Below are 27,013 nucleotides of genomic sequence, written 5' to 3' on the forward strand. Positions count from 1 at the left end.
AAAACAGAGCAGTTTTACCTTTAGCCCTTTTAATTACATTTGAGACACACTGCTAAGTGAGGATAAAGTTTTCCGCACACTTTGCAAGATTTAACAATGACATCTATTGCTCAAAGTATAACAGTGAATTAGAAGTTTAATAGATTAATGAAATTACTCTGGAGTCACATCTCTCAGTTAGTTCAAAACACAGTGAACCAAACCAACACGTTAATTTCTAGTTCAGGTTGTCCAGTCATCAGCACCAAATTAAACACTGACAAATGCTTATGCACAGATTTCTTAAAGCTTCATCTAACAGCAGTTAGGCTCAATATCATTTACCTTTAAAAAAGAACGGTATGCGGCATGCAGAAAAGCAGCCATCTATCTCAAGTACCATATTCAGCTAGAAGACTTCTTCTCATGTTTAACAGCTCTGCCATTAGTCTGGTGTTATCAAACATACAGCTAATTGTGAAAAGGAGTTTTATATACCAGCCAGATGAACAGACACAGCATTCCTTAATGTACAATGTATGCACTAAGCAGGTTCTCACCAAACTAGTGTTACCTGCACGCATATGCACTTTGAGAAGCATTAAAAGAAATATAGTTCTAGTGAAACCTTTCCAAACCAATAAAAAGTCATGCAGTAGTGATAGAGACATTTAAATTTAAATAATTTATCTACTCTATTCATAATCCTTAAGTTTAAATGGGCTTACTTCAGAGTCTGTAGAACTCTTATATGCAGTGCAACTTTGAGAAAGCTAACCTTTGATAAATAAAATGCCAACTGACATCACACACAATCAGTAAACATATCTGTACAAATATTGAACTCAACTTAATCTGCTAATACAAAACCCCTCCCGACACACTACCATTACTCATTCATGTGAAAAGCAACAGACTGCTTTATTGTGAGACAACAGAAAAACAACTTCAAGCACAGCACAAGGCCTGTGCAATAAGCTGACCCATGCTACCCTTGAAAGAAAAACTAGCAATTGATGGAAAAACACCCCACAAAAGCCTGCTTCTAGTGCATCAGAAGAAAGTAAACTGAAGGATCTAGGCTCTAAAATGCTCCAAACTTGAAAAATAAGCATTATCACCAGTTTTATAAAGGGCTGTAATACTTTTTGTCATCATTATTTTGTGCACTAAACTGTGGGTCACTTTTTTTTATTCTGCTTTCCAGAGGACTAAAAAAAAGTAAGAAAAAGGCAAAAGATGCCAGTGTAGTGCTGGGGACCAACACAAAAACCTCTCTGTGATAAGAATTACCTAGAAAATAGTGTACTATTGATAAATCAAGCAGTTTAGTGGCCTATTCTAACTCAGTGGGCCTATATACTTTCCACACACTGCTCAAGTCCAATCCCATTCCTGGTTCCCTTACAGCACTGTATCGCCTAAGAATTCATCATGAGTGCTTGCAGAGTCCAGAGTGTGTTTATGGCAGAGTGATGTAAGGAGAATGGCCATATTCTTCGTGTTATCTGCTTTGAATTGCAACCCACTGAAAGCTGACTTAACTGCTAAGTCAGAGGAGGGATAGGCCCACATTATGGTAGGCAGGGCAAGGTGTTCCCTACCCATTCTGTATGGCAGTGACAACACACATTCTGCCACCACATCTTCATATTCTAACAGATCTGCACATAGTCTAGTTCTGGCATGACAAAGTAGTAGACATAAAAATGGCAGTAAAATATCTACACCCAAAAGCAATCCAGACACAATGCTGCCCTGCAGCCTAGTTTTGCAGATTGCCTGCGTATCACAAGGCTCTATAAAGACTAGATCTTTCTTAAGGCATTTTGTATTGAGACACTATAAATCGAAGGGGTGGCAGAAAACCTTTCCAGCCAAGTGACATGCAAGGTCTGCTTCTAATTGCAGCCTCAGGTCACATAATGTTAGAACTTCCTTTTCACATCCAAGTCAAAACACGTAACAGAGCACATTTTTATTCCAGGTGCATCACCTGCCTACTCACATGGATAATACAAGAAGAGAGGCTTATGTATGATTGATATTGTCAGCTGAACACTCCTGATCTGTTAAAGAAATGCGTCTAGCAAGCATGATGGCTTCTTTTCAAGAATTAAAAACAAACATACAGTGAAGACTCTGATGATCAATTAATTAGATACACTGGCACAAACCTTAAGTCCTATTATTTGGTTAGATTATAAGAAGTGTAGTCTAAATAGCTGCTGTTGCTTATCTTTGCACTTCTGTTTCACATTTCAAATGGCAGGTTCTCCCCAGCTATCTCCTCAAACCTACTAATAACACTAAAAATACAAAATAGACATATTATGTTCTGCTTAACCTTGTTTAGCATATTTGAGGGCAGGTGGAAACAAGAATCTAAGTGTGGAAGCTGCACCTTTTAAAAGGGCAAGAATAGAGTAAAACTTCAAGAATAGAGAGCTTAACCAGATCTTTGCTTTATCAAGTCTGAAAACTAGCAAACTGAGACAATAAAACAGCACTGTTTTACAAAAAGGATCATCTCAAGAAAGGAATGAGGAATCCTTCTGCTGTGAAGTAGAAAATACTATGACACAAGAAATTAAAAACTGAATTGCTATATAAGAAACCTGGTTTCATCACAGACAGAATTACTAGGTTGCAAGATCTCTAGTACCACCTCTTGCTCAGAGCATCTCCAGTTAGGTACCCAGACCTCTAGCCCACATAAAGATGCATTCATCAGAAAATTGTATCTATTTTCAAAGCCAAAGTGATTGTTACGAAACATAACTGAAACACACAGGCAAAGAAACACTGGGCTGGTCGAAGTGAAACAATTTGCATTGTTTATAATTAATTAAGTGTGTTGGGTTGGAAAGGACTCAAAGCTTTAAACAGTCTTAACTGTAACTACTTATTAATAAAACTGCAGCTTACAGCTGCTGTTCAAACATGGGCCCAAGAGTGGTAAATGGGTGCCAAGAGAGACAAAGAACTACTTTTTTTCTGTCCTGAAAGGGAAGTTTCAACAGTTTGAAAGTGACAGCATTTAAGTTTGCTGCAGCATATGCTTGTGTAGTCAACTGAAACTGCTGAGTCACTGGCTTTCCCATAAAGTCTACTTTCAGGAAATACAGTTTCCAGCAATAAGTGCACTTTGCAAATTTAGTAACATTAAATGACAGAAAGCATCATATGTATTGAAGAGCTTCTCCTGATAAAAGTGCTGAAATAATGCAATGTGTATGACGTACCCAAGCTTAGTTTTCCTCCTTGAAAGAGCATATTGATTCAATTTCAAGGAAAGAAACTTCTTATTTCCAGTAAAGGACTAAATTTCAGTAATCTATCCAACCTTCCTTTGAAAGTACAGCTTCTCCACACCAGCATCATAACATACAACAGGACAACTAGTTCTTAGCAGCTGAGCAGCCTCAGCTGTACTTGCTTGCTTAAACAAGCAATTTTAGGGTAATACATAAATTCCCACAGATTATTTCAGATTACCAGGGGGGAGGAGAGGGGAAAGAAAAAGATGGGTGACTCTCTGTTTCTCTTGTCTCACAAAACTTTGATGCCTGTGTTCATACCAATCAATATAGGATATTTAAATACCAACAGTTAAATATTAAACCTTCCTTCCTCCCCTCCCATTTAAAATAGATATGCTCAAGATACCAGAATTTTGATTCTTCTGCACTAAGTCCATTTACCCAGAAGATACTAAGGTGACAGCAAAAGTGTATTTTCAAGCATTATCTGTTTTCAGAAAGAGAAAAGGATCTTTTTGTGGTCCTGTAGTGGAAATGATATTACAAGAATTACCTCAAGGGCTTCCAATACAGCAAGTGGACACTGAATTAAAAAAGAAGACCCCAAGTCTTGCTGTTGTGTTTTTGAAAGAATTTCCCCAGCTTTTTAGAGCTGCATTAGCTCCTGCAGGTATTCCCTTTTTCAGGATGGGTGGGATAGGGTGGTGTGTGTCTGTCTCTCAGAAAAGTCAAAAAGTTAACATCTGTTGAATATTTACCATTGCCACTTGTGTACCCCACCCATGTGGCTGAGCAGCAGGTACTGCCAATGCCAAGGGTGTTAACTCTGGTGTGTTAATATCAACTCAATGAGTTTCACAGTAGTGAAGGCAAACCACCCCTTATAAAACCTTCTTAGGAATTAAAAAGGACAGACTGCATTTGGTAGGTGAAGGGATAGAGAGTATCTTAGATTTTTCTACTGAACTGTTAATACACAGTCCTGTTTGAACTGATGAGTAATAATTCTGAGTAAACAGCATGCAGATACATTTGGCAAGTGTCGACTTTTAACTGTTTAACCACTCACTACTTTCACATTGCAGCTCCGTACTTTCTTTTCTTGATATCAAGAGCTTACCCTGAGTTGAAGAGGCATTTATCACTGAAGCCAAGCTTGACACAGGTCTATCTCAATTAACAGTACTGTTTTAAGGGAAGCCATGCAAAAATGTGCTGCCACTCTGCCATGAAGAGCTGGACTCCTAGAAGTACTGTGCCATCCTATTGGTTACAAACATTGACATTTCCTGTACTTCTACTAAGTGAAAGTATATGTTATAAGCACGATCTTCCACAGCTTTTTCACTAAATGAATTAATAACGCCTTTGAGTTTACTACTAGAATCCCACTTGTTTGTAGAAATGAGACCAGTTATTTACCACACAGACAGCTGTGTGTTGAGCCTGGTAGCTTAGTTCCAGTCATCTCAAGACCCAGTATTAGACTTGGCACCAAGCTTACTTTAGCCATGTACACCCCCCTTCACTGAATAGCATTACAAAAATATTGACTGACATACTCTTAGCAGCTTAGCAGTAGTGTCACAAGCTTTTCATGAGATTTGATACCAAGTTAGCACTTTTGAAAGTGCTTTCTATCACACGGCATTGCATTCACAGGCAATATTCTGCTAATTCGCATCTTGGCCTGGAAATTTCAGGCATTCTTTAGATATTTCAGAACAAACTGGTTCACCAGTCTAGTCATATAGTCATTAAAAAGTTACTTTATCCTTTATATGCACTTTAATCTTCAGTCAATTCACATATTTAGATAATATAAGGGAAAGATAGGAGTAAATTATCTTAACTAAGTTCACTGCCTACCCAGGGGTTTGAGAGAAGGACAGTTCAAGACCTCTGCTAAGTTTATGGAGACCACCTGCTAATGCTTTGACTAGTGAAGGAGAAAACCTTTTAATTAGGACCATATGGCAGACAGTGATCACAGCTTTCACGATACAAGGATTTAAGATAATCTTAAGTGCACATACACATACTGCTTCAGACTCAGCTAAGCAGCTCCTAACAGGATGGCAAGCAAGCTCAGCTATCAGCCAAGAAACGGCTGAAGGATCTAGCCTTTCTTCTCCCAGCTAGCGTCCATACTTTAGAAAGTAATAGAAGCAGCACAATCACTGAAGAAGCTGAATCCAACCCAAGCAGCACAGAAGTATTTCTGGAAAGAAACCAAATCTCAAGCCAGCAGTACGAGAAAGGCTGAAGTTGACAGAAGAGCAGAAAAACTTACAGTGCAGAAAAATTACTTCCAAGGTTTACTTGGTTAGAGGAAATATTGTACTGCACGAGTACAAGACAGGTAACATTGCATACAGCTCTAGAGACTAATCCAATTTAGTAGCTCTCAAGCTGAATAAATAAAAAAAATCATCATGTTGCAAAACAGAGTAGTCTACAAGACCCACAACATAACCCTATATTCTATACATCTGTAGGATCCTCAGCAGGAATAATGAGGCCAATCTTGGTGCTGTTCCTCAAAGAATGACGAGGACTAAGTTTAGAGAGTGCCATAAGAGACAGCATTGTAAAAGACGTCCTTGTGAACAACAACTGAGGAATGGGAAGCTGTTCTCTCTAACAGAAAAAGACGATAAGCCTACAGTGTTACAAAGATGAAGGAAGTAATGTCCTCTTCAGACTGACTGTAAAACTACTCTATAAAGAAACACTCAGATTTGATGAAGATGGCAAGAAGAAATCCTTTAAGAGAAAAACATGCTAAAGTGATTCCACAACCCCTCACTTTTACAACACTTACTAGTCTAACTTATAATGAAACACAGCATCTAATAACAACGACCTCAGTTCATATTAGCAGAAGAATAAGGACAAACTTTATGACTCTTCTTTCAAGACAACCCTTCAGTCCAGACAACCCTTCAGTCTATTTCTCCTCTGATATCTATACTAGTTAGACATTACTGAGGGGCAAAAAGGCCAGCATTCACAATTAAAGGACCACTGAACTTGAAAAGCTAGATGAGGTGCTTGAACTTCAAACAGCTACATCCTTCTGTGTATTTGCCACTTTAGTCTGAGATTGAGACCACCGCCCAGATAAATATGCTTGTTACTGCAGAGTTCAGAAGACTATGCTGGAACTTATTTTCTTGTTTAGTTACTAGTGAGTATTTTTGCAAACACTTCAAATTTAGCTTTGAATGGAGATGTCAAATGTGACTACACAAGAACTTGATACATATGTCAACATACAATAGTGACCGAACACCAAGAGGAGCAGATCTAAAATCCTGCATAAGCTTGAGCAACAGTTTGTGGTTTTCTAGTTTCAAACTTGTACACAATGTTTTTGCAACATCTTTAAGCATGTTTCTACCACTGATCAGTGACTTGCCTACATGTTTAAGAGTGTTAAACTTTTTACAGCTTACAACAGATGCCTGAATGTTTTCCAGCCTCCTCTCAGGCAAGCTGCACTGCTGCTGCAAGTCAGTGCCTCCAAATACCATGGTGAGAGTGGGGCATTAGCTGCTGGAGTGACATGCAATATCACAGAAACTAACACCGTATTTTACATGACGCAAAGTATCAGAATCAAACAGAAAAGTTCAGACTTTGCTGATGTGCTACAGAGCATCAGACAGTGGAAGAAGGCAACCCAAATCAATTTGATAGGGAATAGCTGACACCAAGACTACTTAAGAAACTTGTTCCAACACTTAGGCCAGCTAACTAAAAATAATCTCATAGATCAATATTTACATACAGCATTCAAACAAAAACTTGATTTTAATTATAGTTAACATGAAATTTAAGGCAGCTATTAGTTTGAAGGAATGGCAGATGAGTCTCAGTCTGAATGCAAAACATTCCAATTACAGAACAAAACACAGGAAACTGAGATATTCATCAAGTTGGAAGTAAAATTTAAAGGTTTCCCCCCGAGTTTGAAGAAAGTTGCTCCTACATAACACCTTCTCCTTGAGCTCATGAGAGAAATAACACAAAGCCAGAAGGCCAAGTTTAATTTTAAGGAATATTTTAATACTGTACTTCATTATTTTACGTCCTTCAGAAGCTGATCTGTATTAGAAACAGATTTAAGCAATCCAACATTAACTCATCCTTTTAGAGCTGGAAGGACTAGAAACAGTTGCGGAGGCTCCTTGAAGAGTACTCTGTGGGTTATTCAATTATATTTAACATATTTCTCAAATGTACACCACTATGGTGCTGGTTTTAGCCACTAGAAATTTTGCTTTTGTATGGTGCTGCACTCATGTTAGACCAGAAAAAACCCACCTCTGTTTCTTGCCATCTCCTCAGACCCCTGCCTGGCTGCCTCTTCTGCTTCGACATCACGATTACTGTTTTTCAATGTCTAACAGCACATTCACTCCCTTAGAACAGTACACTGACATAAGGTCATAACATGTGTATGACTTTAAGGGTGAAAGTAAATACAAAATGTGACTTAACTTTTTTTAGGTTATGTGGAAAAAAGAACCAGATTTTATGGGGTTAACAAGCATTTTTGTGAAAATCTCAAACTGTCAATGTTTTTTGTTGTTCCACCCCCAATATTCTAAAGTGCCTTCATCCTCTGCAATTAAAATTAAGCTGTTTAAGGTTTTCTCTGCAGTTTTCAAAATTAATCTCCGAACTAGGTTCCACATTCAGAAATACCTTTGACACACTGAGGCTGCCACACCCTCTCCCTCAAACTATCTGAGGAAAAAAATTGCTAGAAAAGAGACACTTTAGAAGTTTTACTTCCCCCAGTGTTTCTATATAAACCTATTCTAAGTAGCTGACAACTCCTCTCCCAGTGTCTAACCAACAGTAGAAACAACATAGTCACTCCTTCGAAGTAGCCACTTGATGCATTTCACCATCAAACTCTGAAACTCAGGCCTCCTGCTATAGACATAAATGCCTTGTGTATCATCACTTCAAAATGAAAAGGGGAGCCTATCTACTCCTTACATGCCAGATGTGTTTGATACTGAGAAACCTCTCTGGAGAATGACCTTTTCTGCTTTGACACATCAAAGATAGGTATTGTAAAAAGTTCAGCAAGACTTATTTCAGTCTGATAAACACACAATTTTGAAAACCTAAGACTTAAAACACCGTCGGTTTGTTCTGCGAAGAGTCACAAAGTCAATAATGAACACATGCAGAAACTGTGTGGAAAAAGTAAAACTAAAATGGAACAAAAAGGGATGAACGTAAGCTGATGTAGAGTTTCTCATGGAACATTAATTTCTAAACACATTCTCAGCAAATTTTCAATTCAGGTGTTAGATAAACATTACAAGAAATTATCTGGACCTCAGTTCAAGTTACTCTACTCAAAATAAGTTTAATTATCCATGTAGTTCCCACAGCAAACAGCAATTCATTCCCCTCAAATATACCTTTGGGAAGTAAGATAAGTTTATAAGAATTAACATATCAACTCTACCAGAGTAGAGGGCAAAGAATGAAAGTTTTTGATAAGTTCAAGATGTGTAAAGAAACATTCCCCAGTTCAGTGAAAAAGTTACTCTTGATTATTCATGCTACATAGCACACATTCATTTTATTTGTTAGAAGTTACGTGCTCTTTACAGGTAAACACAGACATTTTTCTCACAGCACAGAACTAACAACACTTAAGCTGCTTTCTGTAATCTAAGGTTACAAATTCCATACTCCATTTCCATTCTCCAGAGGCCGGGAGTCAGTCCTTCAATTTATTATTTAAGAAGACAGCAACTTTTCAAAAGTATTCATGCCTTGGTGTTTATGCTCCATCAATGTTTTTAACACCAGAAAAATGCAGGAACCTTGTCTGGTCTCAAGTTCTTCAGTAACATACCTTGCCATTGGATCTACTAAAAGGTCATCAGCCATCCCAGATCTGCTGTCTCTTAGGGGCAGTAGAACAGCAAAGCTTCCTAATGATACACACTCTTTCAACCAGATATTTTAAAGACAGATAGTTCATTTAATGAAAAATTTAAGTAGAAGATTACACATTAACTATTTCCTCAACATTCGATCTAGTAAGCATTCAGGAACCTCAGTAAAAGCAAAGGCTTATGCAATGATGAAAAAGAAAACCAGGAATTTCTAACAGTTTTTGTGCTTGAATAGTAGTTGGTTTACATTTCTCAGCTCCCAGCTACTCATTGGTATTGCTAAGCAGAAAGTTCTTCTAAGCCTGTTCACTCATACTCAAATTTAATATAAAGCCCATTTTAAATCAGTGTTTCTCTGTTCAGAGAACAACGGAACACAGTCACAAACTTTCAGTCCATCTTTCATACCCCAAAGATAAACAACCTTGTGACATGCTACAGTAAATCTCACAAACATACTTTTGTTAGCAAACAGCTTAAGCAGCCTACCAGAACTACCTACCCACTCAGTAAGCCACAAAGAGCTTCAAAAACAAAGTACTTAATATAGCAGTAGACTCAAGTTAATAAAAATGACTGTTTAGTAAAAAATAGTAATCTCCTTTCTAAATTTCATTCAAATTACTAAAAGTCAGCTCAAGAACCAAGTTCTCAAAACAAAAGCAATTTTTATCTGGTAACAACAGCTTGTCAAGGAGCTTATGATTGAGTCCGGGTAACCTGACCAGGAATATTCCTTCAGAAAATTTCAGAGCAAGCAGGCAAAAATCTGCCATTTTCAGTGACATAGAATATTTTCCTCATAAAAGCCCATCTTCTCCTTCTCTTAAACAAGTATTTAGATATAAAACTTCCACAAGAGCTTAAGAAAATTAAAGGACAGGTAAAAAGTTACTTAAAACGATGTATTACTGAAGTGTCATTCATATAAATTCAAATGAAGTGTGATTAACTTCCAGACTCCAAGAAAAAACTATTTTTGAGATTTTATCAATGTTATAAAGCAGTACCATTTTCCAGTATATTTTTCCTACAAAGCTGTATATATGTTATAGGTTAAAGCACTAACCACTCAATTTGGAAAGTACAGAAACATCGACACGTTCTTTAAGAAACATGAACAATATTCAAACTGAAATCTTGATTTGGACATTTCTGTTTTATGTTTAATGAAATAGGTGATTAATATAATTTTAATGTGTGTGCCAACAGCACTTTTCCAAGGCTTCTGGTGATAAGATTCCTATGTATTTTAGTAGGAATACTTAGCAGGAACAGATGCACCTGCACACCTACAACATTCATCATGCAAAGCTGCTACTATATTCTGAAGACAAGATAATATTGCACTGGTAAAAAGCTACTAACTCATGATTTTCTGGGATTTAATTACATACTTCTAACTTAGGTCCAAGCCATTTCTACAAGACTGCACTACCTTTTTCTGTTTTCCTTGCCTTGTCTTGATCATGGAATTTAGTTGCATATATGAAGAAAATGTTTTTAAATAATGTATTGCTTTAATTATTAAATAGTTTGATGGCTTATTTAGAATATTTCCCTCTTCATTTAAGAATTAAAATAACTGCTATTTTTCTTAAATGCTGTAAACAATGCAGAAAAGAAAACAGAATGCAAAAAACTGAAAAATGTCACATATCCACAAAACTGCAAATGACATACTGCAAAAGCCATCATATTTGGAACAGACGAGTCCAATGTTATTCCACTAGGACAGCGAGATACAAACTGAACTATTTCTTGTCAATTCAGCACAAAGAAACAATTTTATTTCCACTTCCTACTTGTAGACATAGGTTCCTTCAGCTGATGTAAATTTCTAGAACATGATTCACTTTTTTAAGCAATGAGGACAAAGTCAGCTTTAATAATATATTGAAAAAAGCACTCATTACCCCATCCAAATACTATCTTTACGCAAATACTTAAGAAACTGGGTGATGGAATTATCCAAAAAACTTCTCTTTCTACACCCTTAAATGTGAAGACACAGATCTGATATAATTATTTTTTGAAAGAACCATCAAATTCTTGCAAAACATGGAAGTTTAATCTGTTCAAATCAAAACCAAAATTAAAAGAAGCTTTTCTTTTTTTTTTTTAAAGTGGAAAAACTGCATAATTAATCAGGCTTCTTCACAAAGGGAGGTCACTTCTGGAATGCTAGAACTCATACTCAACAGTCATTAATGATCTGAAAAGGAGGATGAATAGGACCACTAAATTTTACCAGTAACACTAGACAGAAAAACAAAACCAAAAAATACCTCATGATAACAGCTGGGTAGGAATGCAGGAGAAGAAAATTGTCTTTTTTAAATACAAGATTTTTTTTTTCTAAACGACACTGAAAAACAATTACAAATTTACAAACGCAAACTCTAAACTATTGCCACTTGGTACTTCTGTGTTATACACAGGTGATTACATAAAATTATCAGCTCAGAACTCAGCAACACTTAGGCACAGCCTCAGATGAGTGAAAGGAACAGCATGAAAGACTTCCCTCTGAGGTTGTGCAGAGCAGAGTTTAAGACAGGATTTGGGATTTTTCCTCATTCACTCCTGCATGATAGCATGCAATGACCTCGCTCACATTTCTGCTTATCTGGACTTTAGGTGAAGTCCTGCTTTTCATCAGCAAAATCATTTGCCTAATCTACTCTGAATTCTAGCCCAACGCCATCAGGTTCCATGTCCCCACAACTCACTACCTGAAGACCCCCATGCCTTTAAAGCAGTTTTTAAAATGCCAGATCTATGGATATGTAACTAGCTGTAAACATTTCTCTTAGGCATTACAATAGTAACAGATTGCAGTACTTTTGTCTCAAGAATATTCCATGGTTAACTTTAAATTTTTTCACAGACTACAGAAAGGAATCTTGGTTTTGCAACTTACAGTTTAATGTCACCTCTGTATCAGAATAAAGGCAAAATGCCAAGCTATAAGTGGACTAATATTCTGACTGACATGATCTTTTAGGGAATCTTAGCAAAAGGCAGTGCTTAAAATTTAAGAACGTGTGCTGATTATTGTAAGGATTGCCCAATAAAAGCTGCTTAGATATTTATTTTAATTTGTATTCCTGCATAACCCAGATGCAAAAGTTGCATTGTGCTAGGTACTGTAGATAAGCTCAACACCTTAGGGCACTGCCTATCTTGTACCTAAAAACATAAAGGATGTTTCACATGCTACGTACTTCAAAAATACTTGACCTTCAAAGTCCATTAGGTAAAATGAAAATAACTGAATTCATTAGAAGACATAAGGGATAGATCAGGAAAGCTGAACCAAATTGCTGATGAAGAGTACAGCCTTAAAGGCCAAGCAGACAAAAGCCAGTAATCAGATACAGTAAAAGTAGCCAAATGATGAAAGAGAGTAGCCCAAAACCAGAATGGTACCCTAGGAGAATTAAATCACACTAACAACTTTAGCATCTAGGACAGATAAACAATTCAAGGTCAGTGAGAAAAGGATAGACAAAACCATTTAAAAAGTCACTCAAACATAATGCAATCTTTTTCTTTTTCAAGCTAGAGAGTTCAAGAAAGGTTCACAGTTGTTAACTCCACTCTTTAAAATGCTTATCTATGAAGAACAAGCAAATTGATTCTTTGAAACATATTTAACACATGATCTTGCAGCTTTGACTAGTCATAAATACCTTGAATACTTTAATTAACGTACAGGGAAGGTCAAAACACCATAAACACCACTAGATCTAACCAGGGAGTAGGAAAAATCAGAAAAAAACCCATACCTTGTGTTGTTCTATTGCATCTACCCACTGTTGTCTGTGGTCTGGGTCCTGAGCTCGGAGGTACCAAACACTATCGTTTACGCTAATATCAAATCTGCATTCATCAAAGTCATGGGGCTGTGACAGAAAAGAGTGTAAGAGTAATTAAAATTAGCAGCATGATCAAAACCACCTCACAATATTTTGACACTTAATACTATAATTAGAAAATCTGGTCTATGTTGTCTTGGATTCATCCTAGATAGTAAATAGTTTCATACAGCTGTCTCAAATAACAAGCATACACGCATTATGAAAAATGCTAGTCTTCTGAAATAGAAGCCTATTTAATACATTCTTATTAAATATAATTTTCACACTCATAGTTCCACACAAACACTTACCAAAACTTCATACCTGAAAATAAATCCTTTAGCAAAATAACTACTGGACATAGACAGGAAAATCAACCTCTCCATTTTTCAATTTCAAAGCAGGAAAAAATATTAAACATTGCTATCAGTATTGATTTTAGACAGCAGAAATATATATATCACAGCAGGAAGCACTAAGACAGAACCACAAAAGCAGACTACAGTGTTGTGGTTTAACCCCAGCCAGCAACTATGCACCATGGAGCTGCTTGTTCACTCCCCCACAGTGTGATGGGAGAGAGAATTGAAAGGGTAAACCTTAGAAAACTCAGAGGCTGAGATAAAGACAGTTTAATACTTAGAGCAAAACCCACACATGCAAGGAAAGGAAAGCATGGCATTAATTCACTGCTTTCCAAAAGCAGGCAGGTGTTCAGCCATCTCCAGGAAAGCAGGGCTTCATCACACAAGATGAACACCATAACTCCAAATGTACCCCCTTCCTTCTTCCCCCAGCTTTATATGCTGAGCAAGATGCCACACAGAATGGATTATCTCTTTGGTCAGCTGGGGTCAGTGTACCCAGTTCAGTTCTCCTTCAACTTCTTGTGTGCCCCCAGCCTACTGGCTGGCAGGATGATGTGAGAGGCCAAAAAGGCCTTGACTCTGTTTAAGCACTGCTCAGCAGTAACTAAAACACCCCATTATTACCAACTCTTTATTCCAGCACAAATCCAAAACATAGCCCCGTACCAGCTGCTATGAAGAAAAGTAACTTTGTCACAGCCAAAAGCAGCAAATAGAGCAAAACGACACTGAAGAGTGGGAACAAAATGAAGCTGTGGCACCCTCTGCCTCAACTATTTTCACTATGTAAGCTTGAACTGCAGATACTTGGGAACAATATGCAATCCTTTCCAATACCGCCACTCAAATGCATCTATCGGTTCACATGCTTTAAATACTAAAAAACTTTTACTAGCATTACAATGAAGCTGGTAGGAAAGTTCAGAAAAAAGCCCAAACAAAACAAGGATGTAATATGCCCACTGCTCTGATACTGCCAGTTAAAAGCTACTACTTAGTTGACATCCAACTGAGCACAATGTTCCCCCACTTACCTCTTAAACACTATTCTTAAAGAAACATAACACAGGTATGGATGAACATTTCTTTGAATTTGAAAGAAAAGTTACACATACAGATAACTGCAGGAAGCTAACAGGCTATACAGTAAAGGCAAATGTAGCAATCTTAAGTACCACAAATATTGATTTCAGATGCTAAAGACAAACTTACATGTTAGTAAGTTTTTACAATTTGAGATCCACTGTAAAAATGCTCATCTTGCAGACAACTAAATAGCTAGGGATCACTTGTGAAACACGGCACAAAAAAACCTCCTAGAAACAAATGTCATTTATTGTCATGCACAACAATCCAGTGTCAGTAAGAATTATTTCCAAAGGATCTGGAAATCAGAAGCTACTTACACATAGTAAGACTCTTTCTTCTTTAAATATACTAAGGAGAAAGAGAAGCATAATAGAAGCCAAACTACCAAATAAAACTGAGCTAGGAAGTTTAACAGAAGTACACGAAGCTTCAGTATTTCTTTAAAAACAGCTTCACACATTAGGTGAAGCATCAGAACTTAAGTTCAATTGAAATAAATCTAAACTTCCCACAGAAAAAACCTAAACCAGCAACTGACAAAACTAACAAGTTGAAAAACTGCATCTCCTAATTGCTTAATACCAGACTATCTCAACTTAATTCAATTCAAATTACTTTCAAAACTGGATCTATACACTATTTTGCCTTCACCGAACTAAAGGAAACAGGGATATAAGAAGGAACACACTACAGGTCAACCCCAGCTGGCCACCAGGTTCCCACCAAGCCCTCCTTATCATACTCCTCCTTAGCTGGACGGGGAAGAGAAAATCAAATGGTGGGTCAAGATAAGGACAGGGAGATCACTCACCCATTCCCATCACAGGCAAACCAGACTCAACTTGGGGAAATTAATTTATTGCCAATGTAAATCAGACTAGGATAATGAGAAACAAGAAGAAAACTAAAGGAACCTTCCTCCCACTGCTCTCTTCTTCCCAGGCTCAACTTCATTACTGTTTTTTTTTCTACCTCCTCCTGAGTAGCACAAGGGGAGGGGGAATGGGGCTTACAGTTTGTTTATCACATGTCTCTGCCAATCCCTCCTCCTCAGTCTTCCCCTTCTCCAGCATGTGTTCCTTGCCAAAGGAGACAGTTCTCCATAAAATTCTCCAACAGGACTCCTTCCACAGACTGCAGTTCCTAACGAACTGCTCCAGCATAGGTCTTTTCCATGGGGTGCAGTCCTTCAGGATCAGACTGCTCTCACATGAGTCCCCCACGAGGTGACAAGTCCTGCCAGGAACCTGCTCCAGTACCGGCTCTCCACAGGGTCACAGCTTCCTTCAGGACACATCTACGTGCTCCGGCTCTGGGTCCTCTACATGCTGTAGGTGGATATCTCCTCCACAGTGACCCTCCACGGGCTGCAGGGGTACAGCCTGCCTCACCATGGGCTGCACCATCGGTTTCAGGGGAATCTGCTCTGGTACCCACAGCACCTCCTCCTTCGACCTTGGTGTCTGCAGAGTTTTCTCTCGCATTCTCACTCCTCTCTTCCAGCTGCTGTTGCACAGCAGGCTTTACCTCTTCTTAAATACATTATCACAGAGACATTACCATCACTACTGATGGGCTCAGCCTTGGCCACCAGAGGGTCTACCTTAGAGCCAGATAGAACTGGCTGGCAGGTATGGAGAAAGCTTCTGGAATCTTCTCACAGAAGCCACCTCTGTGGCCCCCGTGCTACCAAACCTGCCACGCAAACCCAATACAGGACATCAAGTTTTCTAGTTCAGGCTCCTCTTCTTCAAACTGCATTTGCTATATTTGCAGTGTGGTGGGGGACATGCATCTACAACCTAAAGATAAGAAATATCTACCAACAAGGCTAAACACTGCATCAAAAGCAAGTCAGGAAAGTGAGACATAATTTAAACTTGACAGATGCATGTGATCTATTTACAATCTTCTGGTACTTATTAACTGGCTGCTTTCCATATTTTTTTGCAACTGAAATCAGAGTCATTATTCCCCTCCTTTTCCTCTGCTTTTTTTTTTTTTGTTTAGAGAGGCTCCACCATAACAAACCTGAATTAACTCAACATTGAAGGCATGTTCTCTAATAGGTATTTTACCAAAAGCAAATAAAACACTTGAATCACATGTGACCTCTTCTTAACACAGAACAAATTACTTTGCTGTCAATTAACCCCTTCCTTAACCAGGAATGAATTCATATTTCATTTTCATTGATAACTTGGCAGATTTCAGTATATGACTTTTTAGTATCATCCGTTATGTTCTCCTGCCCAAACAGCCATGGATAAACTTCCTCAGTTTCCCTCATGATATAATTTTATTGTTTTCCATAGCAGCATCTAGCAGAGACCACAAAGCATTAATCACCATTTCTCAGGTCTGTCCTTTATTCTTTTAACATTTGCCTCACACTAGTTTAAGCATCTCCTTCCACTTACTGGAAGTTTTCCCATTAGTTTTCCCTTCACTTCTTCCCTGAAGACCTCAACATATTTCATTTAGATTTCTTTTTCTAGATTTCCTTCCTTAGGCTCAGAAGTGAGTATAAAACAGTACAGTTCTTAGCCAGGTGCCTGACAAGATATTGGGGGATAAATAGGGATTTTCATCTGTAACAAACTAAAGACCTGTGCTGAGGTCAGGATATGCCCTACTGCCCTTTCACAACCATGATAATTCAAGAAAGTGGAATGTTTCAGTCATGCAGGGAAGCAAGAAGCAAGTAGAAGTTCACTATCTACCCTCAGGGCTTAAAGCACATTGGAGAATTACCTTTTGCTAACAAACCCACTCCACAGCAGCATACAGGCATTAATTGAGAGGGCGCTGGGGAACAACAACTGTGGCAGGGAATGGAAGCACCTGAAAACCTTTGTAGTATTTTCAAAGGTAAGTTAGGCAGACTAAGTACGTGGCAGAGGCACCTTGTGTGCACACAAAGGGCTCCTTCTAGGGCCAGCATTTAAAAAAACACCCAGAGAGCTAAATCATAATTCAATGCAAGAATACACCACAAGAAATAGGCCCCCAGCGTCCCAAATACACTTTCTGTATGCCTCCCAAGCTTCCTTCTGAGGAACCTGCAGAGAGCTCAGCTGAAATAAACACAATTGTCAGTATTAAAGTGTCCCAGATCTTTCTGTATAAAACCAACTGATACCACCTCTTAGGTTCTAAACAAGCAAGGACAGTTTACATGAAATATTTACTTGGCTACAGTAACTGAGGAAGTACATGGCCAGCTCAAGCCTCATGAGTCACAGCTGATTGCACTGCCACAAAATCCTTCCTGCTATACAGCTCTCAAACCTGGGCTATTCATGAAACAAGTTCCAGAGAAGTATTTGCCTAAAAAATACTGGTTCAAGTGCTTAAGGCAAATCACACAGGGAAGCTTAAGTGTTTTTATATACTTCATAACCATCTTGAGCATTCCATAAGAAAAAAATACTCTAACAAAGAAACTTCCGCGTGCTCTCTCACTACTCTAGAAAACAGTACTATTTTACCCCAGAGTAAAGCCAAAGCAGTTCACAGTAGCTCCAACTAAAGTCTACACACTATTCCCACTGCAAAAATGAAACTTATCTACGGAGAACTTACTTTAAAATCTTTATTTTTTTTTCACATAAATGTGAAAACCTACTCAGCTACTCAACACAATTCTTCAATTTCAAAATTCTAGATTTGAGTAGTTTTGATAGAAGAGAAAAAGAAGAAGCCAGAAAAAGCAACATAATGCAACAGGTAGAAAGACTTAAAAAAAATCCAAAACCCCAAACACCGCAAAACAATAAAAAAACCTCTTCACCATTTTCAGTAAGCAGCACATAACAAAAAAAGAAAAACACTGCAGTTACTAAGAAGCATATATTTAGACTGGGAGTTAAAGAAAAAAAACCTCATTGATGCCAAGAAATAAAAGTTATATGAACACTTCCTATATGTCCTTATATTCAAGTGCTAATAAAAACCCAGGGATAAAAAGTTTATGTTAAGATTTGTGCTGTGATTGAAGGTAATAATTTAATAATTTGAGAAGTAGACACAAAACCTTCATTTCAGCTCCCATGTAAAACCATTCTGGAATTGGCAAAGGCTATGATTATTCAGCTAGGAAAAAAGCAAATGAAAAAATTGTCCAAGTTTCAAAAAATGGACATCTTAAAGTAATTTTCCTAAAGCATTTAATCCATGACAGATCCAAAGTGTAAAGGAATTATGTCCCGTCCCTACAAAACTTAAAATGGCTGAAAACATAGCTTAGGAAAAAACACAGAACAGAATAGACAGTGAAATGAAGTACCATAGAGATATTTTAAAAGTTGTACTCTGTATTGTGAATAACGCTTAAAATGATGAAAGGAAAAGTCCTCTCAATCAGCTGAATCAAAGTACGTGTTTTACCAATAAATATTCTGCTTGGTAAGACTTTTGGCAGACATGATCAGTCTAAAAACATGATCATTTGTGCCATATTGAACTCTAAGGGAAAGTATTTGGTCAAGTTAGCATATTTGTTTCTGGAGTCACTGCTCATTTTAGCAAATAGAGCCTGAATACTACTACCCCAAATGGTCTGCTCCTCCTTGTATCCTTCCTTGACATTCTCTGAATGAGCATCATCACTGTATTTTCCTTTAGAAATTTCTTAGTTTCCTAAAGTTTAAGAACATGTAAAATCTTCCCTCTGCTTAGGAATAGTTTTTGCCCCTTCTTATTCTTCCGGACACATACAATAATCACTCCTATGTCTATAACAACTCTTAATTAACTGCAGTGGCCTAACCCTGGCCGGATGCTGGACCCTTCCTCAGCTGCTCTCTTACTCCCCCTCCTCAGCTGTACAGAGGAAGAAAATAAGACGACAAGCTCATGGGTCATAATAAAAACCAGCAGATCACATTCTGCCATCATGAACAAAACAGCCTTGACTCAGAATCACAGAAGCACCAGGTTGGAAAAGACCTCTTGGATCACTGAGTCCAACCATTCCTACCTGCCCCTAAGCCATGTCCCTGACTACTGTAAATTTATTTTATTGCCAATTGAAGTTGCATGGTGAGAGAAATAAAATTAAGGCACACAGGCACAAGGGAATGAGGTATGATCATAATGCTAACTACCACTTATTCTTCATACTTTCCCTGCCCCAGCATGGATCATCACCGCGGCTGAAGCACTTCAGAATAAACCTCCCTCCACAAGCAGTTGCATCCTTCACGGCATATCCAGGTCCTGTGGCAGGGTCCTCCACAAGCAGCACTGTGGACATCCAGCCTGGTGTGGTCCTCTCACAGGCTGCAGGAAATGCCTCCATTGCCGTGCGCTCTTCACAGGCTGTCTAGAATTCGCTCAGCACCTACAGCACCTTCTACTCCCTCCTCCTGCTCTCACCTCGGGGCTCGCAGGGCTGTTTCTCATGCTTTTCCCACTCTAATCTTTCTCTAAAATGGTTGAGCAGCATTTTTGCCCTTTAGCTGTGTGTACATTGAGGTGCCACATTGGTGGCTGAGGGGCTCAGCTGGGCCTGGCAGGAACTGGTGCAGCTGACCCAGCAGCCCCTGCCTCTGTAAAAATCCATCAGGATCCTTTTGTCTCTACGAGCTATCTTTTTTTTGGAGACACTTGATTTCAAAAGTATACACATTAAAGTTACTAGATAAAGTCATTACTTTAACTTTGCAAGGTTTTTTCTACCCTGGATGTGACTCTCAGGGTGGAGCAGCTCAGAGAAAACATTATACTTATTGTTTATAGTAATATTTTTTTAAAATACAATGAAAACCCAAGAGATGTTGCAAGTTCCAATTCATCTTATTTGTAATACCTCTTCCCCCAGAAGAAAACACAAGTAGATACACAAACCTGGAGAAAGAGAGTCTGCCAAAATTAACAACGAAATCCTGGCTTCCTTTTCTGAATTCAAAAAAGCAGGCAAAATGTAATAGAAACATGGACTGGATGCCTTCCCTTTCCTTGCTGTTGTTCTAGAGCTAGAAGAGTCCACGTTTTAGTTACATGAGCTAGCTGCTTTTTTTTAAGAGGATATAGAAAAACCTTATTGCAAACAAGCAGGCAAACAAGACAGCTCTATGCGTACCAAACCAGTGTTGATGTGGCGAAAACAGAATGCATCTAATCGTTTGTCATTATTACATTAAAAATAAAACTTTCTCATAATAGCACACTTAGACATGCAGAAAAATCTTATCAAGAAAATAGGCTTAAAAATATAAAAGCCTATTAAATGTTTTTCCAATCCCTGCTACTACCCAGTTATTTCACTTCAGGTCTTAGATTAGTGTATTTACCTTTCAAAATGCCTTTCTACACTTCTTTTTTTTTAAAAAAATACTCCTATCTTTCTGAAACCTAGCTTAAGTAGAGGCCCACTGCACCCGTGGAAGTAGAAGCATACCATGTCAAATTTAAGATTAGATTGTTAAGCATGCTATGCAAATTTTAAATTTAGCTTTGTTTAATCCTTTGCAAAGAAGCTCTTTCATTGGAGAACCACTTTTTGAAGTCTGGAACAAGCATGTATTGTATGCATTACTTCAGCAGTGAAACCACATTTAAAATTTGGAACCTACAGTACTTGAGAGCAAACTTGGTCAATTTGGTTTCCTGCAAATTCAGCACAGGCTCAGATAAAGGAATGATAAAACAAAACCAATTTTCATATTTTTTTGTGGGGAATCAACTATGCTATAGTCTTACAGTACACAATTTATTAGTTAAAATTTTACCCAATTATTTCCCCATTAATAATGTGGAATTGCTATGTGGCATTGCGTCATGCTGTTTTGGTTTTTATGCAAGCACGCCTCTGTTAAATTGGAAATTGTTAAAGGAAGTTAAGGCTGCTTGTATGCAGTATGGTTTGCAATCATCGTTTACACAAAGTCTCTTAGACTTTGTATTTATGGGTCATACCCTTTGTCCTGCAGATATTCGACAGCTAGTCATGTTGATATTGTCTCCCTCCCAACGTCTTGCTTTTTATCAGACTTGGGAGCATTTGTGTGATCATGAAGCGGCTAAAGTGCATCAACAGGGGGATCCGCCTTATGGGGTACAATCCCAAATGTTAATGGGTGCAGGACCATACAGTAGAGCAGACTGGCAGGCTAATTTTAGTAAGGAGGTTTTAGAGCTTGTTGCTGCGTTAGGTCGAAAAGCGATTTCGAGTGTAAAAGGCAAAAAGCCGAGCCCACCATTTACATTAACCTGACAAGGACTGGCTGAGCCATTTTCCCAGTTTGTAGATCGATTGCATGTTGCTATAGACAATAATCCAGAATTATCAGAGGAAATGAAGCCCAAAATGCTAGACATGTTGGCTTTTGATAATGCTAATGAAAAAACTAAACATGTTTTGGCAACTTTGCCGAAGCGAGCAACTACCGCACAGTTTTTAGATGCCATGGATAGGGTGGCTGTACAAATCAGGCTGCAGTTATGGCTGCGGCTATTGGGGCCACACTTAAAGGAAAAAACGGTAGAAAAGATAAGACATGCTTCAACTGCGGTAAAGCTGGTCATTTCCAAAACGAATGTCGAGCTCCACACCGACAACCCAGGGTCAATAAGAAGTGGTGCAGTAATTGTCAAAGTCCTACACATACTACTGTGGCTTGCAGAAACTCAGGAAACTGGTCGATGACCATGGGACAATCCCCCCGCACGCCGACACAAATGCAAGGGACGCCTCAGGGTGTTTGGACCGCTGCACCGCCGCCACAACTGGCAGCGCAGGAGTGGACTTGGCAACAGCAATAGATACTGTGCTAACCACTTCAGACATAGTATTGGTAGACTCAACAGAAAAGGGACCACTAGGATATGGTTTAAGTGCCTTATTAATTGGGCGATCTTCGATATCTCGGAGGGGAATTTTTGTTGTTCCTGGGTTGATTGATTCAGATTACACAGGGGTGATAAAAATTATGGTTTATGCTTTAACTACACCAGTGACTATTTCAAAAGGTACAAAGATAGCTCAATTAATTCCATTTCAAGCTCAGGTGCCGAATGTTATGCCAAAGAGGAGATAAGGGATTTGGTTCTACAGGAATCCCTCAAGTATTATTGGCAATAGATATTTCAAAAGGAAAGCCAGAAGAAAAGGTGTTGCTTAAACACCCTAACGGGTCTTTGGTCTCTTTGATCTTTTTAGTGGATACTGGAGCTGATGTTACCTTGGTTCCTTTACATATGTGGCCTCAACAATGGCCCATAGTTCCTGCTGCGACCAATATAGTGGGCATGGGAGGAACGCAAGCTACGATGATAGCTTGAGACAGAATTGCATTTTATTTTAAAGATGGGACATCAGTCTCGACACAGCCATATGTAATAAACTTGCCGGTAGCATTATTAGGACGCGACATGTTATCTCAAATGGGAGCATGATTGGTATCAAATTTTGGGAAGCGACCACTGATGAGCAGCCAGACAAACCCATACTAAAACTCACATGGCTCATCAATTCTCCTGTATGGGTAGATCAGTGGCTGCTATCTCATGACAGGCTGCCGATAGTAAAACAACTGGTCAATGAGCAGCTACAGGCAGGACATATAGTACCTTCAACCAGCCCATGGAACACTCCAATTCTTACTATTCCAAAAAAATCGGGAAAATGGCAATTAATGCCATTATGCAGGATATGCGGGCATTACAACCTGGCCTATCATCTCCAGTAATGATACCCAAGGATTGGAATTTGTTTATGGTGGACCTGAAAGATTGTTTTTTCACAATCTCATTGCATCCAGAAGATTTGGAAAAGTTTGCTTTCTCGGTTCCAGCTATTAATAAGTGGGAACCTGCAAAGCGCTTTCAATGGGTAGTATTACCCCAAGGCATGAAAAACTCTCCGACGATATGTCAAAATTTTGTTGCTTGGGCATTGTAACCTTTTAGACAAAAATATCCCTTTTTATTCGTGTATCATTACATGGATGATACATGTGGCTGGAGAGCATTTGGAAGCTAATTGGGTATTAACAGACTTAAAATGTAAGTTAGAACAAAAGGGTATGAAAATAACTCCAGAAAAAATACAACAATCATCTCCGTGGAATTATTTGGGGTGGCAAATAACCAATAACATAGCGAAGCCCCAGAAGGCGACTATATATGCTAACATAAAAACGTTGACTGATGTCCAAAAGTTAATGGGAGATATCCAGTGGGTTCGACCGTTAACAGGAATTACAAATGATGACCTTCAACCGCTGATGGAACTATTGGGAACTACCTCTTCAACAGATGATAAACGACATTTAAACAATAGTCAAAAAGAGGCACTGGATAAGACAGTGGAGAAAATCTTAACGGCTAATGTAACTTGTTATGTGGCAGATAAGCCCTTGGAGCTAGTATTGGTTAACTCTGGTCAAGATCGAAAACATCCTTAGGGTCTGTTGGAACAGACAGAACAAAAGTTTCAGATTTTAGAACAGATATTTTTACCGTATCAGCCGAAAAATACTGTGGTCACTAGACTGGAACTTTTCAGCCAATTGATAATGAAAGGTAGGAAGAGGTGTCTAGAACTATCTGGAAATGAGCCTTTCTGAATTTATTTACCAATTAACAAAGGATATTTAGAGTGGCTTACGGAACATTCATATGACATAACAATTGCACTAGCACACTTTACAGGAGATATTACTAACACGTTTCCATTTAGTAAAATTTTACCTTTAATACAGAAACAAATCTTTGAACAGGTACCAATATGCTCTGAAACACCGGTGGGGGGTGTAACATTTTTCACAGATGCTGGCAAAAAGTCCGGAAGGGTCGCCATTACATGGCAGATGCAAGGAAAATGGAATCATAAGCTATTGACCAAACAACCAGGTGACTCGTTACAAACAATGGAACTACGCACAGTAGTATGGGTATTTCAACAATATACTTCACAGCCTCTCAATAAAGTTTCTGACTCACTATATGTTGTGGGCACAGTTTGTAGAATAGAACGAGCCATGATAAGAGAAGTTAAAAATACGGTGTTACATGCTTTACTGTTGCAATTGCTATACCTGTTGGAGCAATGAGAGCATAAGTATTTTATTACTCTTATACGTAGTCATCAGCCTAGTTTTGGTTTGGCGATAGGGAATAACTGTGCCGATCACCTTGTTGCCGCAGTTTGGAATGATCCCTGAACAAATCTCTTTTTGCAAGCCAAAGCCTCGCACGAATTTTTTCACCAAAGTGCTAAGGTACTTAAATGTCAATTTAATATTCCTCTGTCTGATGCACAAGGTATAATTAACTCGTGTCCGGACTGCCAAAACCAGGGTATGGGCTTAGGGTTTGGAGTAAACCCTAGGGGACTTCAAGCCTTACAATTATGGCACATGGACGTGACCCATATTCCAGAGTTTGGGCAACTGAAGTATGTACATGTTTCTGTGGATACGTTTTCTATGGCTTTATGGGCCACAGCACAGACCGGGGAATATGCAAAACGTGATTAAACATATGTATGCGGTGATAATGGCTTTGGGGATACCTCAGGCAATCAAAATGGATAACAGTCTGGCTTCTGTTTCTCACCAATTTAAGCACTTTTGTGTTCAATGGGGAATCTGTCATCATACGGGCATCCCACATTCCCCAACAGGTCAAGCAATAATAGAACGCTCTCATGCAACCTTAAAGTCACTTTTGCAAAAACAAAAAGGGGGAAAAATATTACCTCCCAGTGAGAGGATTGCAAAAGCAACTTATGTGTTGAATTTTTTGTGTTTAACCAGAACTAGGACTAGTCCTCCTATTGCAATCCACCATCGTTCTTTGGAGTCAGGATTGAATAACCAAGACCAGCAAGGTATCAAGGTACAATACAAAGACTGGTACTCAGGTGAATGGTAAGGACCTGTCGAACTAAAAATGACAGGAAGAGGTTATGCTTGTGTCTTAAGAGATACTGGACCTCGCTGGGTGCCACAAAAGTGGATTAAGCCCCAGAAAGAACAGAAGATGACGGAGCAAGAGGACCTCACATGAGAAGAACCATCTGAGAAGTGAACCAACGAGACATAGTTTGTGATGCCGGTTTTGATTGTGAACCATGGGTAGAAGTATTGTGTAAGGACCGTCAATTGAGGTATTATTTTGAAGAGCCTTGTTATTAGTTCATCCATGAGGTTTGAAGGCTGGCAGAATGCTACGACCCTCGTCCCAATTTATCACAATAAAGCAGCATTTTGTAGAACAACCTGGGGGGGGGTCTTTTGACAGAAAAGGGAATTTGGAATAACGGTTCTGAAAAGGCTCTCCCACATGGATATTTTCTAATCTGTGGTGACAGAACATGAGGCGGAACACCCAGCAGACCGGTTGGCGGACCTTGTTATTTGGGAAAGTTAACATTGTTTACACCAAGTATCAACCTGTTAAGTAACAGAAGGTCACGTAGGTCCAAGATATCATTAGCATATTTTGATTCTGGTGTGAGGATACAATACGCTTTTGGAGTTTTGAGGAAAAATTTTTTGCCGGTTTATTAGCCCCAGGAGTTGCGGCTCTTGAAGCTGTGTCACAAGTCAAGAAAATGGCTTGTTGGAGCGTTAAAGCAAGGATTGTTTATCTTGATTGCCATTATTGTAGTTTTAAGTGTTTTGTCATGTATCTTATGTTGTGTGAGACGAATGACTGATGCAGCCATAAAGAATGCTTTTAATGGTGCTTGGGTCGCTCAAAAAGAAAACGGGGGAATTGATGGGTGGCTACAGCATTTAATGAGCAGACCAAACACAGAGGAACTCATGCTAAGTAAAGTTAAAAAGCCTTAGCATGAGGCCTCAAGGTCATAAAAGGTTATAACGACTTTGTTGTGTTATGCAAATGAGGAAGCTGGCTGTTGAAGGTGGGAAATGTGCCCTGGCAACATGGTTGTGGTTGGGCTGTGACCAATGAATGCTTGTTACTAGGACAGAATCGTCCAATCAATGTTTGGCGCAAGAGCTAGTTAAGGTTAAGCAATGTATAAAAGCAGACAATGAATCCTGAATAAACGGCTTCACTTGGATCACATTGATCGTTGTGTGTTGTCCCATTTCTTCCATCGTCACGCTAAGATATAAGATTAGCTTGGCTTGAATCCAAACATAAGTGTCTTAATACAGTATAAGCATTTCTGTAAGTGCAATATTAACATTACTCACACAAGGCCTACACTAACTTATGCAAGGCCCCAGTCCTGGTCTGTAAGGCTCATTATCAACTTATGTTATGAGAACTGGTTCTGTGAATTAGACCTTGGTACCGTGTCTCCTTATGACATACAATCTGAACTTCAGATAACAAAGGCCTTGAAAACAGGGACACAGATTAAAAGCAGAGACCTCAGAACCATAAACAATTCATTAATGGTCAATTAGAGTCAGTGAAAAAGTGCAACCTCCAGAGCTGGGAAGGATGTTTTTGCTCTAAGTAGCAGCAGTTACACAATGGGAAAAAATCCAAACAGCTGAGCAACAGGGCAAGGCATCTGCTGCAGCCTGGGA

General features: G+C 38.7%; 1 protein-coding gene across 3 annotated transcripts in view; it reads right to left on the minus strand.

The window, feature by feature from the left end:
• The window catches only part of CERT1 (ceramide transporter 1), a 75,335-nt gene that overhangs the window by 35,978 nt on the left and 12,344 nt on the right, over nt 1-27,013 (minus strand). For 2 of the 3 annotated variants that reach the window (XM_069881136.1, XM_069881137.1), the window contains exon 3: nt 12,967-13,083. The exons of the other annotated variant lie outside the window; for it this stretch is intronic. In XM_069881136.1, the coding sequence (XP_069737237.1) occupies nt 12,967-13,083 (117 nt within the window). The remainder of the gene's footprint in view (nt 1-12,966; nt 13,084-27,013) is intronic. 3 annotated transcript variants of the gene reach the window in all.

Source organism: Phaenicophaeus curvirostris, chromosome Z, assembly GCF_032191515.1.
Source record: "Phaenicophaeus curvirostris isolate KB17595 chromosome Z, BPBGC_Pcur_1.0, whole genome shotgun sequence".
Classification (NCBI taxonomy): domain Eukaryota; kingdom Metazoa; phylum Chordata; class Aves; order Cuculiformes; family Cuculidae; genus Phaenicophaeus; species Phaenicophaeus curvirostris.